A 12,590-nucleotide genomic window follows, 5' to 3' on the forward strand; every position below is an offset into this window, starting at 1 on the left:
GTAGCTGGGACTACAAGGCACTTGCTACAATGCCCAGCTATTTTTAGAGATGGGTCTCAAGCCTGTGAGCTCAGGCAGTCCACCTGCCTTGGCCTCCCAGAGTGCTAATATTACAGACGTGAGCCACCATGCCCGGCCTATTATGGTTTAATAAACACATTCACCCACATCTCTCTGGCTACTTTTTGTTAGCATATATCCAGATATTTTCCCTCAAAGGAAATGGCTTGATTAAAATATGCTTTTAAAAAGTCTTACAGATATTGCCATGTTGCCCTCCAAAATGATTGCATCAATTTATAATCCCAGCAACAGTATATGAGAAAGCCTATTATCTTGCATCAACTGGATGGATGCTATTTTAAGTGGGATGATAGGAAAATAAGGTCATAGTCTCACTCAGGCAACTCTAAGGGGCTGCCCCTACATCTCCATAGCACACTGCCAGGCACAGCATGAACTCTCAAGATCACCCATTCCAGACCTATCTGCTTAGCCCATGAAATGTGAAAAATGGATCTCTCAATAAATGGGTCACTGGCTATACAGAGAATAATAATGACAATGATATTGATGGTGATAGCAACAATTCTTAAGCCCTTATTATATGTTGTATAATAAACCAAGTGCTTTTAGTATATTGTCTCAATATATCTGAGGTAGATATCATTATTTTATAGGAGAAAAGCAAGGCTCTGAGAGGTAAGGTTATCTTTCTAAGATTATCAAGATGTTAAGTGACCGGGCCCAGTATAGTGGCTCACACCTGTAATCCTAGCACTCTGGGAGGCCGAGGAGGGTGGATGGCCTGAGCTCAGTGGTTCAAGACCAGCCTCAGCAAGAGTGAGATCTCATCTCTACTAAAAACAGAAAATAATAGACGGGCAGTGTGGCAGGCACGTGTAGTCCCAGCTCCCGGGGAGGCTGAGGCAAGATCGCTTGAGCTTAAGAGTTTGAGGTTGCTGTGAGTGCCACAGCACTCCACCCAGGGTGATGGAGTGAGACACTGTCTCAAAAAAAATTAATTAATTTAAAAAATTAGGTGGTAAGTGACAAACTAAGGATGTGAACCTGGGTCAGGCATGAGCCAACCACTTTGTTCTTTGGTGCAGCTGTCCCTACACCCCCCATTTCTTTTCCAGATTATTCTGTTACTATTGCCTCGTCACACAACGTACTTGCAGTCATTTGGGTATAGGCTAGGCAGGAGCTGATAAAGTATTCCCCTGGAGAAGATGAAAGATTTTGCATTTGGGGCTTCTAAGCCCATGGTTACACATTACACACTTGGGAGAAAAAGCCTGGATTTATAAATGAATCCAGACCTGGTGCCTCATGTATTTAAAGGCAAACTAAACCAGACCCAGACAGCAATATGGTACCACCACTTAAGTCAGAATTAGCTCCAAAATATCACATCATTAATCCTCCCACAGCATGAGGCTTTATCTTGAAATCCCTTTACTGGTCTCCAAAATCATAAAGACTTTTTCTGTATGCAAAAATCTGGCCTCTGACACTGGCAGAAAATACTTTTATGGGAGGGTGTAGGGTACCCAGTTTATACCAGCCTGCCATATAAACAAGTTAATCATTGCTTTCTCAGAGATCAGTGTGCTGACCTGTTACCAGGCCTAGCCATCTCTTCAGCCCATAATGAATCAGGGGAGGAATTCATACTAACCTAGAACTGGCTTTTCTGTTCTTGTTTTAGGCTGGGGGAACAACAACATAACAAAACAAAACCTATCCCCTCACAATCTCCATCTTCCAGAAAAATAACAAGGGGATATCCACGTTATCCAATGTGCCAGCCGGTTTCTCTAGGCTAAGACAAAGGAAGAGTAAAAGCTGCATGTGTTCAGTCCTGTAAAATCATAAACGTGTGGACCTAAGTCAGTAGAGAACAGAAGAACAGAGGAGGCCCAGTTTGCCCCCCGCTGAGGACCCACCTCCTTTGGTGCCCATCTGCCACAGAGCTCCCCCCCCCACCTCTGGCTACTGCCCACCCACGCTGAATGTAGCTCACCCTTGTCTCATCTCAGCTCATTGAATAAAACAGGGCTTGCCCATGCAGATACCCTCAGGAGTGGACAGGGGAGAGAGGAGCCAGCCAGGGCCATGGCAAACAGGAGCACGGAGGCAAAGTTCAAGTCAGCAGTTAGGGTATAGGGAATGAATGGGGCCGTGTCAATTGTTGTTGGATCGTACAATTTTTCAAGAGAGGAGTGAATGGGGCCATGTCAATTCTTGTGGGATCTTATGATTTTTCAAGAGTAGTAGGACAGTAGCATCCCTCAACCCTCATATCTGGGCTTTGAAGGCCCCTCTTTGCCCTTTTTGGACTATACTGGGGCCATGTCCACCCAGATCCCACACCTTCCATTCTGGGACCATTAGGGCACCTGCACCCTGGAACTCCCTAACCAAATGGCCCTAACAGCAACCTAGGCCTGCACACCCCCTCTTGCAGGTTGCCGATAAAACACAAAATGCCCACTTAAATGTGAATATTTTCTTTTTTTTTTTTTAGTATAAATGTCCCAAATATTTCTTCACTTGTTGCTTATATATGTACTTAAAACATAACTCAGCTTCCGGTACTTTTATTTGCTAAATCTGGCAACTCTATCCCCCTTTCCCAGGTCTGTCTTCCCGAGAGAGGACCCACTGGCCAACAGGTGACTATTCCAAGGAAAGAGGCAGGTTCACGGGCACAGGGGCTGCACATTCCAAAGCACAGGTGGGACCGAAGTTCAGATGACAAAGAGAATTGGGCTGCAGGCCAGAGGTTTCTAGTCATAGCACTTAATGGAAAAGTTAGGGGCAGGCCTGAAAGGGGAAATGAAACCTAGAAGCATAACCTCCCACTTTTTAAATATTTGATATCCTCGTATATTTTAAGCCATTCCAAATCCCTTTAAACACTGTCCAGACCAAAGAATCCACAGGGGCCCTTGTCTCTGGTACGTCATTCCAACTGCTACCAAAGGCTGTGTTCCTATTCTGCACATGGTACCCATACTTCAGTGACACTGGATGCCCCGTGAAGCCTTAACCCTGGTGGGAGGAGCAGGACGGGGAACACACCCCAGCATGGGACAGACGATTAGCCAACCTCCTTTAGGGGTGGCGACTCTGACCTGGCAGCCATGCACGTGGTATCAGTCTCCGCAGAAGGGTCAGCAACTCAAGGGGTAGGATGAGTTGAGGTCCCAGAACAACACCAAAGAGATGTCACTCATCTTTTACTCTAAATTCCGCATGTTGCAGGAGGTGAGATGGAGCTATGTTCACAGAAGTTAAATGCACAAGCCAGCACTCCTGAACCCAAGTCTACCAAGTTCCTAGCCCCACGTTCTTCCTGCTCCATCATGTGGCTTTCCATATTTAGAGGGCAAGGAACAATATTCCTTTCCCACGATTTGAGGGCAACAGTAATACGCTTAAAAACTATGCTTCAAAAAAAGGGAGAGGAGGAGGATAAAGAAAAAAGAAAATTCCCCCCTCCATCTCGCTTCTGAAAACTAAGAAAAACAAACCACTCCAAGAATATAAAGACATACTCAAAACCAAGAGGGTAACAAGAGCCTACAAATTGCTAGTTAGGCAAGCACTCTTCTTTGCTTGAAGTTAGGTCCTAAATTTAGAAGCAGAGAGCCCTCAAAAGATCTCCAAGGTCCTCGACCAAGGCCAGCGCCCCATCTCCAAGTTTCCCCCATTTGCCAGGAGGCCCCAGGCTGTCAAGGCCAAGAGAGAAGACAGACGGCTGAGGCCAGCGGGAGGCATTCCCCAAAGAGACTGACCTGAACTGGATAAAATATGGCCTGCAGGGTGGGGAGAGTCTCAGTGAAGAAGTGGTCCCAGACTTCAGCCAGAACCTCAATGCGATTTTCACCTACACGAGGGCGAGAAGATGGGCGGGGAAGAAGAAAGAAAAGAACTTGTCATTGCTTGCGAGAGAGGCCAGAAGGTAGTTCCCTGTAAAACGTAAAGTCACACATGCTGGAAAACTTGCAGCCAGAAGCTGTTAAAGCCCAGAGAACAGAGATGTGGTGCTATAAGGTCTTCATCCCTGGCTAGGACCACCAGAAATTCTCAGGGCAGAAATATATTTACGTGTCACAAGGATGCACGTATGGATCTAACTCACACTTCCCCAGGAAGGTCCTGAATGGGAGGAGCAGCACTGGTATGGGGGTGGGAGGACAGCTCGTCACCTACATTTGATCTATAAGGTGTTACTACAGTAAATGTGGATTGGGTGGGAAGATAAAATTGAAAATACGCAAATACGCCCTTCTATCCCCCAGTGCAGAAAAGGGAGCTGACATCTTAAAACCACATAGTAACTTCTCTCACCTGATGGTTACAACACTATCAGACACTAAGCCAAACTATGTATCTAGTTTGATACATAGATATCTCAGAGGAAGACTCTATTACCCCTGCTATTCAGGCTCAGAGAGGCCAAGCAGCTGCCCCAATGTCACACAGCCCAAAGGCAGAGCTGGGATTCCAGAGTCCACGCTCTTGATTAACCTAATCTGGGAAGATGGTATGCACAGTTATAAACAGTTCTGTTTTCTTAATCACTAAGACTTGATTCTGGGTATCAGCCGTCAGTGGAGAGAGGCAGAAAGGACCTTGGAACGGTACCTTCTGCCGAGTGCTTTACAGTAACTGGGATCGGAAGAGAACACCTGTCAAACACAGGGCTGCCTCCTGATACTGTCACTACTCACCCCTAGGATCGGGAAGCCTAAGCTAGCCAAGGGACACCCCAGGCTAGAGCACACAGGTCACCCGATGCCATCAGAAGGCTGAGCGAGGAACTCTGCACCCCAGAAAGATGGGCCCTAGTGGAAAGGCGCCTACACAGCGGATGCTGTTTAATGACCTAGATAACAGAGCCGACACTGGGCATCGTTTCTGCTCATCCTAGGCAGAGAAACCGGGTCAGCCACAGTCAGACACTGAGAGGTGCATTTGGCAAGACACTGCCAGTTCTACTGCACAAATCTTAAAAGATGCATTTGGCATCTTCCGTCTATTAATTTAATGGGCAGTAAAAAGCAGGGACTGAGGAAAGAACAGAACAAGGGCGTGACTAGTAGCCAGCAGGTCCAAGGACCCGCAGATTTTGGAAAGCCAAGGTGAGATACACCAGAGAGAAAATGCAAACCCATGACACCTCGCTTTCCCGTACGAAGCACTGACCACAATTTGTTGGAATTACTTATTTACTTGTCTCCTCCCTAGAACGGGAGTAAAAACGGGGCCCCCTCTGTCCTGCTCACCGCTGTACTGCTGTGACGGACACAGGGGCAGACACGTCAATAAGTCAATCTTCAAAAATACTGAATGAATGAATGAATGGAAAGCACCGAGCATATAGGTTTTTGCAGATGCTGAGGGTGGTGAGCGGAAGGCTACCGTTTAAGCCAAATGTGGGATAGAAAAGTCTCCCTCGACTGTTCAAATGCCTGTACTACAAATCGTATCTTGATACTTGTCCTGGTTACAGTGCTATATCTGGGATGATGTGATTAACATCTGCCTCTGCGACTAGTTTGTGAGTTTCACAAGGGCCTGTGGTCCTATGACTGTTCTGTCCATCACTGAGTCCTCAGCAACTAGCCAAGTGCCTGGTAGGCAGCAGATCATTGGTAAGAGTTTGAATCAATCACCATCCTTTCAAATGTAGGCTATGCTAGCTCGCTGCAGGGAGGAGGTGGGGAGTCAAGAGGGGGATCTGAAATATCAGGTCACCCTGGTTCCCAAAACAAAGGTAAACTCAACACCTGGATAACATACTCCAAAGGGAAAAAGGCCACTCCAGCTCCTTGGTTGGCAGCCCTTATCTTAAGCCTTCCATGGCAAAGACAAGCAGAGGCCCGCCTGATGTGGAGGAGGGGAAGGACCCTGCAGGTCAGTGCTGGTGCCCACTTGCTCCCCCCTTTCATGAACATGAGCTAATCTTCCACCTGGCAGCAGAAAGGCCCCTCCCAGGAAGCCAGGTCTAATTGCTGGCCACAAACTTCACAGAGTGATGGAGGTTTTGGGAAGTGTTCAGAGAAGAACATCAGACAGACCCAGGCTAACAAAACAGGGGAAGAAAGAGTTAAAGGAAACAGATGACTTTGCTTCCAGAAACAACCCATCAGTCAAGGACTTAGCTCCTTGAAAAGACTAAAGGGGGGTTGGATGGAAGGTTCTGGATGATTGTTCCATAAAATCTGTCCTCTAATGTACCTCAGGGTTTAGATCACCAGAAGTATATAGGTAGGTATAAGAAACTTCCTAAGAGTCAAGGTCATGGAAGCTCTAGAAAAGGTTGCTGAGTTATCATAACCTGGTGCCTCCTGTCCACGAGACAGTAACACATGGCAGGAGCTGCCACTGTCCTTTCTGTAGCAATAAACCAGAGTTGTGCATACACAAACAAATACATAAACATGTAAATAATAAATGTGTCGATAAAGTGGAGCTTTTTCAGGGATGAGACAGATCAGTTCTTTTAAGACTTTATAACAAGAGAACTCTTTTATCCAGATAAAATCTTCCTTGGAGTTCTAATACGTAAAATAAAAAGGTAGAGACCTTGAAGGTTCCCCACGTGCCGATCCACTGTGCTGAAAGGGTCCCAGCACTCAGAATCCAGACAGAATTCTCTGGCCTGGCATCCCCCAGCCGCTTAAGGGCACAGCATCCTGGGTGGTCTTTGCTGCTCTCCCATCTCACTCATTTCCGAGATTTTGCTCTGTGCTATGTTGAAGATCACTTGGGTGAGAGACATTGAACTTGCCCTTTTAAGGGCACTTGAAGCTCTGGTTTTGCTCAGTCCATTTTTTTGTAGAGCTGCTTTTCCACATTTCCAGGAATAACTCACCAGATGATTTACATACAAATAACATGGCCAGGGACCATGGTGCTCTTCCTTCCCTCTATCAGGCAGCCGGACTCCAAAATGCAAAGGAACCGCTAAGTTCCTGGTCAAAGCAAGTGACCCGAAAACAAGAGCCTTCCGCTGACAGATAAACGGATGAAGAAAATGTGGCATTACATATACAATGGAGTAAGAAGGGAATCCTGTCATATGCTACAACATGGATGTGAGGACATTATGTTGAGTGAAGCCACTTGGAAAAAGGACAAATAATGTATGATGAATACACAAGATGCCGAGAATAGTCAAAATCATGGCAACATAAACGAGAACTGTGGTTGTCAGGGCACGAGGAGCAGGGGGAAATGGGGACTTGTCCTCCTGCCGTGGAGTTTCGGTTTTGTAAGATAAAGTTCTGGAGCTCTTTTATACAACAACATGAATGGGGTTAACACTTCTTAAGTGTAAAATAGTTAAGAGCTACATTTTATGTATTTTCTATTACAATTAAAAAAATTTTTGTAAAGCCTTGGGATTGTGTGTACTTACAAGGTTAGGGGGAAAAAAATCACAGCATAGATATAGTCAAGGGGAAAAAGGCCAGAGGTTCAGCCAGCTCTGAATATGCAGAGAGTTCATTTCTAACCTCCGTTCCTCCAAAGGTTTGGCAAGCATTTACTGAGTGCCTGGCATTGAACTTTCCAGTGTCTGTTTCTCATTTTTCTTCCTACTTTGTCTTTCTAGGATGCAGCTTACTGGACATTAGTTTCTTTCCCAGGGAATGGAAGAAGAAAAGGGATGACGTGATCCCTAGTAAGTTGACGAGATACCTTGTAAGTGGGCCCACAAGTGAGTTTGGCTTGCTGAGAGAGGTCCTTAGGATATAGTGGGGAAAGGCAGGAAGCGACGTGCAAGCATTCTGTGTGCAGGTCTGGTATTATGCTAGCCAGGCACTACATATGCCCCACAGGCCCTCACTGCAATTTTTCACTTTAAAAATGATTTTAAAAATAGACTCTGGGCCGGGTGTGGTGGCTCACGCCTATAATCCTAGCACTCTGGGAGGCCAAGGCGGGTGGATGGCCTGAGCTCAGGAGTTCAAGACAGCCCAAGCAAGAGTGAGACCCCGTCTCTAAAAAGATAGGCAAGCACTGTAGCCAGCTACTTGGGAGGCTTGGGCAAGAGACTCAATTGAGCCCAAGAGTTTGAGGTTGCTGCGAGCTGTGATGTCATGGCAATCTATTCAGGGTGACTGAGTGAGACTCTGTCTCAAAAAAACCCTGAGACTCTGAGCAACTAGTGACTTGAATGAAAAGTCACCCGTGAAGTAGGTGGCAAGCTAAGATCAGGCCCCACTGAGGCGGGAGTTAAGAAGTAGCCCTTGGTAGAGTAGTGGGGTTGGGCCAATTCTTGCCTTTAGTACCATTTCCCATCTCCATTCAATTCCTTTCCACCCTATCAGTTAGATTCTAAGCTCTCATAAGATCAAGACATTTCCCTTTACTCATCAAATCATACCCCATTAAGTGGGTATCTACTTAGTCTTATGTCCCCCAAATGGACAGGACTCCTGACTTCTGTGGCTTCAAGAAACATCACAAAGGCGTATTAGGAAACAGCATATGGCAGAGCAGAGGGAACAAGCATAACTCAGCCCTTCACAGAAGACCACCAGCATGCATCCCCAGAAAAACTGTCCAAGGGTGGCAGCCTCCATGAGTGATTCAGCCATCAGTTTTTTTTCCCCAGCTCAGGGAAAAAGTCAGCTGCTTGTAGCAGGGACCACTGGAACTGTGCTTCGAAAAATGATGTGGGGGCTGGGCACGGTGGCTCATGCCTGTAATCCTAGCACTCTGGGAGGTTGAGGCCTGAGGTCTCTTCATGAGGTCTCCCAAGAAATTGCCCCAATCCTACTTCATTTTTTTTTGAGATAGAGTCTTACTCAGCCACCCTGGGTAGACTGCCATGGGATCACAGCTCACAGCAACCTCAAACTCTTAGGCTCAAGTGATTTTCTTGCCCAAGCCTCCCAAGTAGCTGGGAATACAGGCACCAGCTACAATGCCTGGCTGTTTTTTTAGAGACAGGGTCTCACTCTTGCTCAGGCTGGTCTTGAACTCCTGAGCTCAGGCCATCTACCCGCCTTGGCCTCCTAGAGTGCTAGGATTACAGGCATGAGTCACCGCGCCTGGCCCCCACTTCATTTTTCAAAACACAGTTCCAATGATCCCTGCTGCAAGCGGCTGACTTTTTCCCCCCAAGCTGGGGAAAAAAACTGATGGGTGAATCACTCGTGTGGAAACTGCCACCCTTGGACAGAAGCATCTCAGCCTTCCGAATATCAAAGGCTGAGTCATGGAGGCCCCAGTCTTTGACAGCTGCCTTGTACTTGCCTTCACACAGCTTGATCTTCTCCTCCACAAAGAACAGTCCTTTTGCAAGAAGCTGGTTCTGCCAAAAAAGAACAAAGAACACAAGAGTTGGACAGCTCCAGGGTGTGAGTGACAAACCTTCTCCCACTTCCGACAGGCAAAGGCACAGGGTTCCAGGCGCTCGTGTGCGAGCCGTGCCCCCTGGCTGAAGAAGGCTTTTGATTTCTCAGGAGGCCCAGCCTTTGCAGAAGACCAGTGAGACTTCCCACAGCAAAAGAGCAAGTGAGATAAGAGTCCGACCCAAAACCACCACCCTCGTCCCTCAAACCAGGGTACAGACAGGACATAAGCTGGGACGAATTTCCTACGGTTGACACCCAGCGTCCTTGGAGGCCCTGAATGATCTAAACTCACAAAAGGGAGAACCGAGGGGAGGAGAAATTTTGCAGAAATAATAGTTTTAAAGATAATAAATTTGGGGTTTCTCGCCCTGTATGCAAAACCTTAAGAGGCCAGGAGTATGCGTCTGTCAACAAGCGTGCGTAAGGGGAAGTTGTGGAAGGAGAGTAAGGCTGTCTTCTGGCGACTGCGCCTACCAATTGTTGAGTGTCCTGGGCATACCCTAGACTTTCTATCCTCCATGTTGTTTATTCAGTACCACCTGGGTGGGGTTATTCACCTCAGTCAGTGAGAGACCTGCCCACAGGGAACAGAGCTGGTCTTCCTGGTTCCATGTTCTTCTCTCCTCTGCTTGGCTGCCCTCCAGCAGCTCTTCCCACCCAGACCCCTTCCTGCCTTCCCTTGAAGGGCCCCAGCTGGTCCCAGAAGATTTAAAGCACCTCTCTGCAAGTCAGAGCAGCTGACGCCAAAGACGGGCTGCCGTCGTTCCACTCGTTATGGAGAGGTGGGGGCAAAGGTGACGGGTATCTCACCTAGAGCCTTCCTTAGCATTGTCCTTTATAAAAACCCTGAAACCTTATTAGAGCGATGAAGAGAACACGGGTAGCACAGGAGAAAGAACTTAGGTGTCAGACGGGGACTCAAGTTCCAGCTCAGCTATGTGCTGTTGTATAATTTTGTATTTCATTTCCCTGAGTCTTAAGTTCTGCAAAGTGACACAATATAAGCAAGATCATAAAGTTCTTATAAGAACTGATCATTATACACCCCCCACACAGTATTTTACATGCTCAGTAATTAGTGGTGGTGGTAGCGATGGTAACGGTTGTTATCTCAGCCCAACTTCTTCATAAAAAGAGTCAGTAAGAAATGAGCTGTAATCAAATGTACTAAGAGAATATTTTATCAAAAGTACGCTCACATTTCCATGACTGATACACATAAGCCAAACTTCACGGCTTTTAGCAAGATTCACAGATAGGAGCGTATTTTAAAAGCTAATTGGCCACGGTGTAGTTTCAAGATGCAGATGTAACCCCAAATCAAAGTTAGAGGGACACTGTAGAGAAGTACCCCATTAGGCAACGAGAATCAAGCCCTGACCTACTCTCTAGGGTCGCTAAATGGATCCCAGCAGCGTCTGGGTCGGAAAGCAAGAAAATACCCTAGCAGCAACTCCAGGCCACCAAGACCTTCCGACAGCTGAGGGGGCATCAGTGGATTGTGGAGGTGCGTCCAGATGGCAACCACCCCACCTGCATGGTTCTGAGCACAGATCTCAAGTGTGCCCTGGAGTCCCTGCCCCTGTCACTTTTGCCTACTTCTGGGGAGTTCCCAGGATGGCCCTCTGCATTCTGGGCAAGGGATTCTGAATGACATTCTTCTCCCCACCTCCAATGTCAATGCCAATGTCCCCTACTTCTTCCAAAACAACTTCACAAAATCTCCTTAATTTCACTTTCTGAGATGTACCTGCAAAATGTAACAGAGGTTCTACTCCCTCTGGGATGCAATTTTCATCATTTGGTTCCATCACCACTGTGATTATCTTCATTTTTTAAAGGGGTGTGGGGTAAATTGAGGCATTGAGAGACATATAAACTTAGTCCAGGTTAGAACATGAGTTCACAACAGAAATTAATTCAAACAACATAGTTTTAGACTTTTTGGTGCTTAGGGGTGAGAACCATTTCTTATTTTAGTTCCCCTGGCTCCGAGCACAGTACCTAATACATACTAGGTACTTAATCTTTTCTGAATGTATTATATATATTATTTTGGTGATAAAGATCATTTTGCATTTTTAAGAAGTCAAGATTAAAGAAAGAATATTTGTAAGAGGACAAAAAAGTGACAAAGGGTCCCTAAATTCATTGCCATTTTCTTCATTTGACAAAAATTACTTTGTATCTTAAATAATAAACTTCAAAAAATGGCCTAGATTTTCCTTCCTTCTTTCTTGGCTTTCCCCCTTCAAGAGGACAAAGGGGGAACAATCCTTTTATATATTTTCAAGAAAAGAAGTCATTCCTGTATTATGGGAAAATGATAAAGAAAACATTTCTTTTTAAACTTCTCACGATACACAGCATGGAAATTCTGTAGCTTAGAACAAAATAAGAGAAACAAAACATTGAGGTTAAAAGGGGCCTTAAGAATACTGTAGTCTTTCTCCCCCCTCCCTATTCCTGTGGTCAAAATCAAAATCAACTGGTCACGCACACCTTGATGAAAGTTAAGTGGACCAGTTTTCCAGGAAGCTAAAGGACCTTGCAAAAGCATCTCAAAAACTCCTTATTTCTTCTGCTCCCCATCTTTATAGCTTGTAGATTTTGCTTTTATCTTATAGTTGAATAAACTGAGGCTAGAAGTAGAGTCTCCCTCCCCCAAACACCCAGGAGGAGTGAAGCTCAGTCCCCCCACCACTCACCTTCGATCCAGCACATGCTATTGGAGTAAGGATCTCTTGGGTTGAATGGGCCCCTTCCCAGCCCCCTTTCCCCAGAGAGCTGCCTGCCATCTGCCGGGGGGAGCTGTGCCCCTTCATGCTCCAACCCCTGAGCCCCAGCTGCCTAGCTCAGCTTCACTGAGGGCTCTCAAACTAAACAACAATCTCCTCTCATGGGAATCTGAGACCCAAAGGGTCCTGCATTCCTAAAGGCCTTGCCCTCTGAAGGCCTCCACTCAAGCACTATGTGGTTGCCATTTTCAATTCTTAATATTTTTATCTCTGAATCTGTGTTTTATCAATGAGGTCTGAAGGCACAACAGAGCAGGCACTGGGGTCTGGAGCTTCTGCCCACTTGGGGTTCTGTTTCCTGCCACCTCCTAGGAGGAGCATTCAGGTACCTGCTGCTCTGCCCCGGGGTCTGGGCCCTGCCACCCATGCCACTCCACTCTCAAGGGGACAGGGTCATATTGATGGGGGC

The 12,590-nt window shown here is 46.4% G+C and overlaps 1 protein-coding gene across 5 annotated transcripts in view; it reads right to left on the bottom strand.

Annotated features, from left to right (window-relative positions):
- PRR5L (proline rich 5 like) overlaps positions 1 to 12,590 on the bottom strand; it is a 74,910-nt gene that overhangs the window by 19,861 nt on the left and 42,459 nt on the right. For all 5 annotated transcript variants that reach the window (XM_053560457.1, XM_053560455.1, XM_053560458.1 and 2 more), the window contains exons 5-6: positions 9,283 to 9,340; positions 3,807 to 3,898 (exon numbers count right to left, since the gene is read on the bottom strand). In XM_053560457.1, the coding sequence (XP_053416432.1) occupies positions 3,807 to 3,898; positions 9,283 to 9,340 (150 nt within the window). The remainder of the gene's footprint in view (positions 1 to 3,806; positions 3,899 to 9,282; positions 9,341 to 12,590) is intronic.

The sequence above is a fragment of the Nycticebus coucang genome, chromosome 14, assembly GCF_027406575.1.
Source record: "Nycticebus coucang isolate mNycCou1 chromosome 14, mNycCou1.pri, whole genome shotgun sequence".
Lineage (NCBI taxonomy): Eukaryota > Metazoa > Chordata > Mammalia > Primates > Lorisidae > Nycticebus > Nycticebus coucang.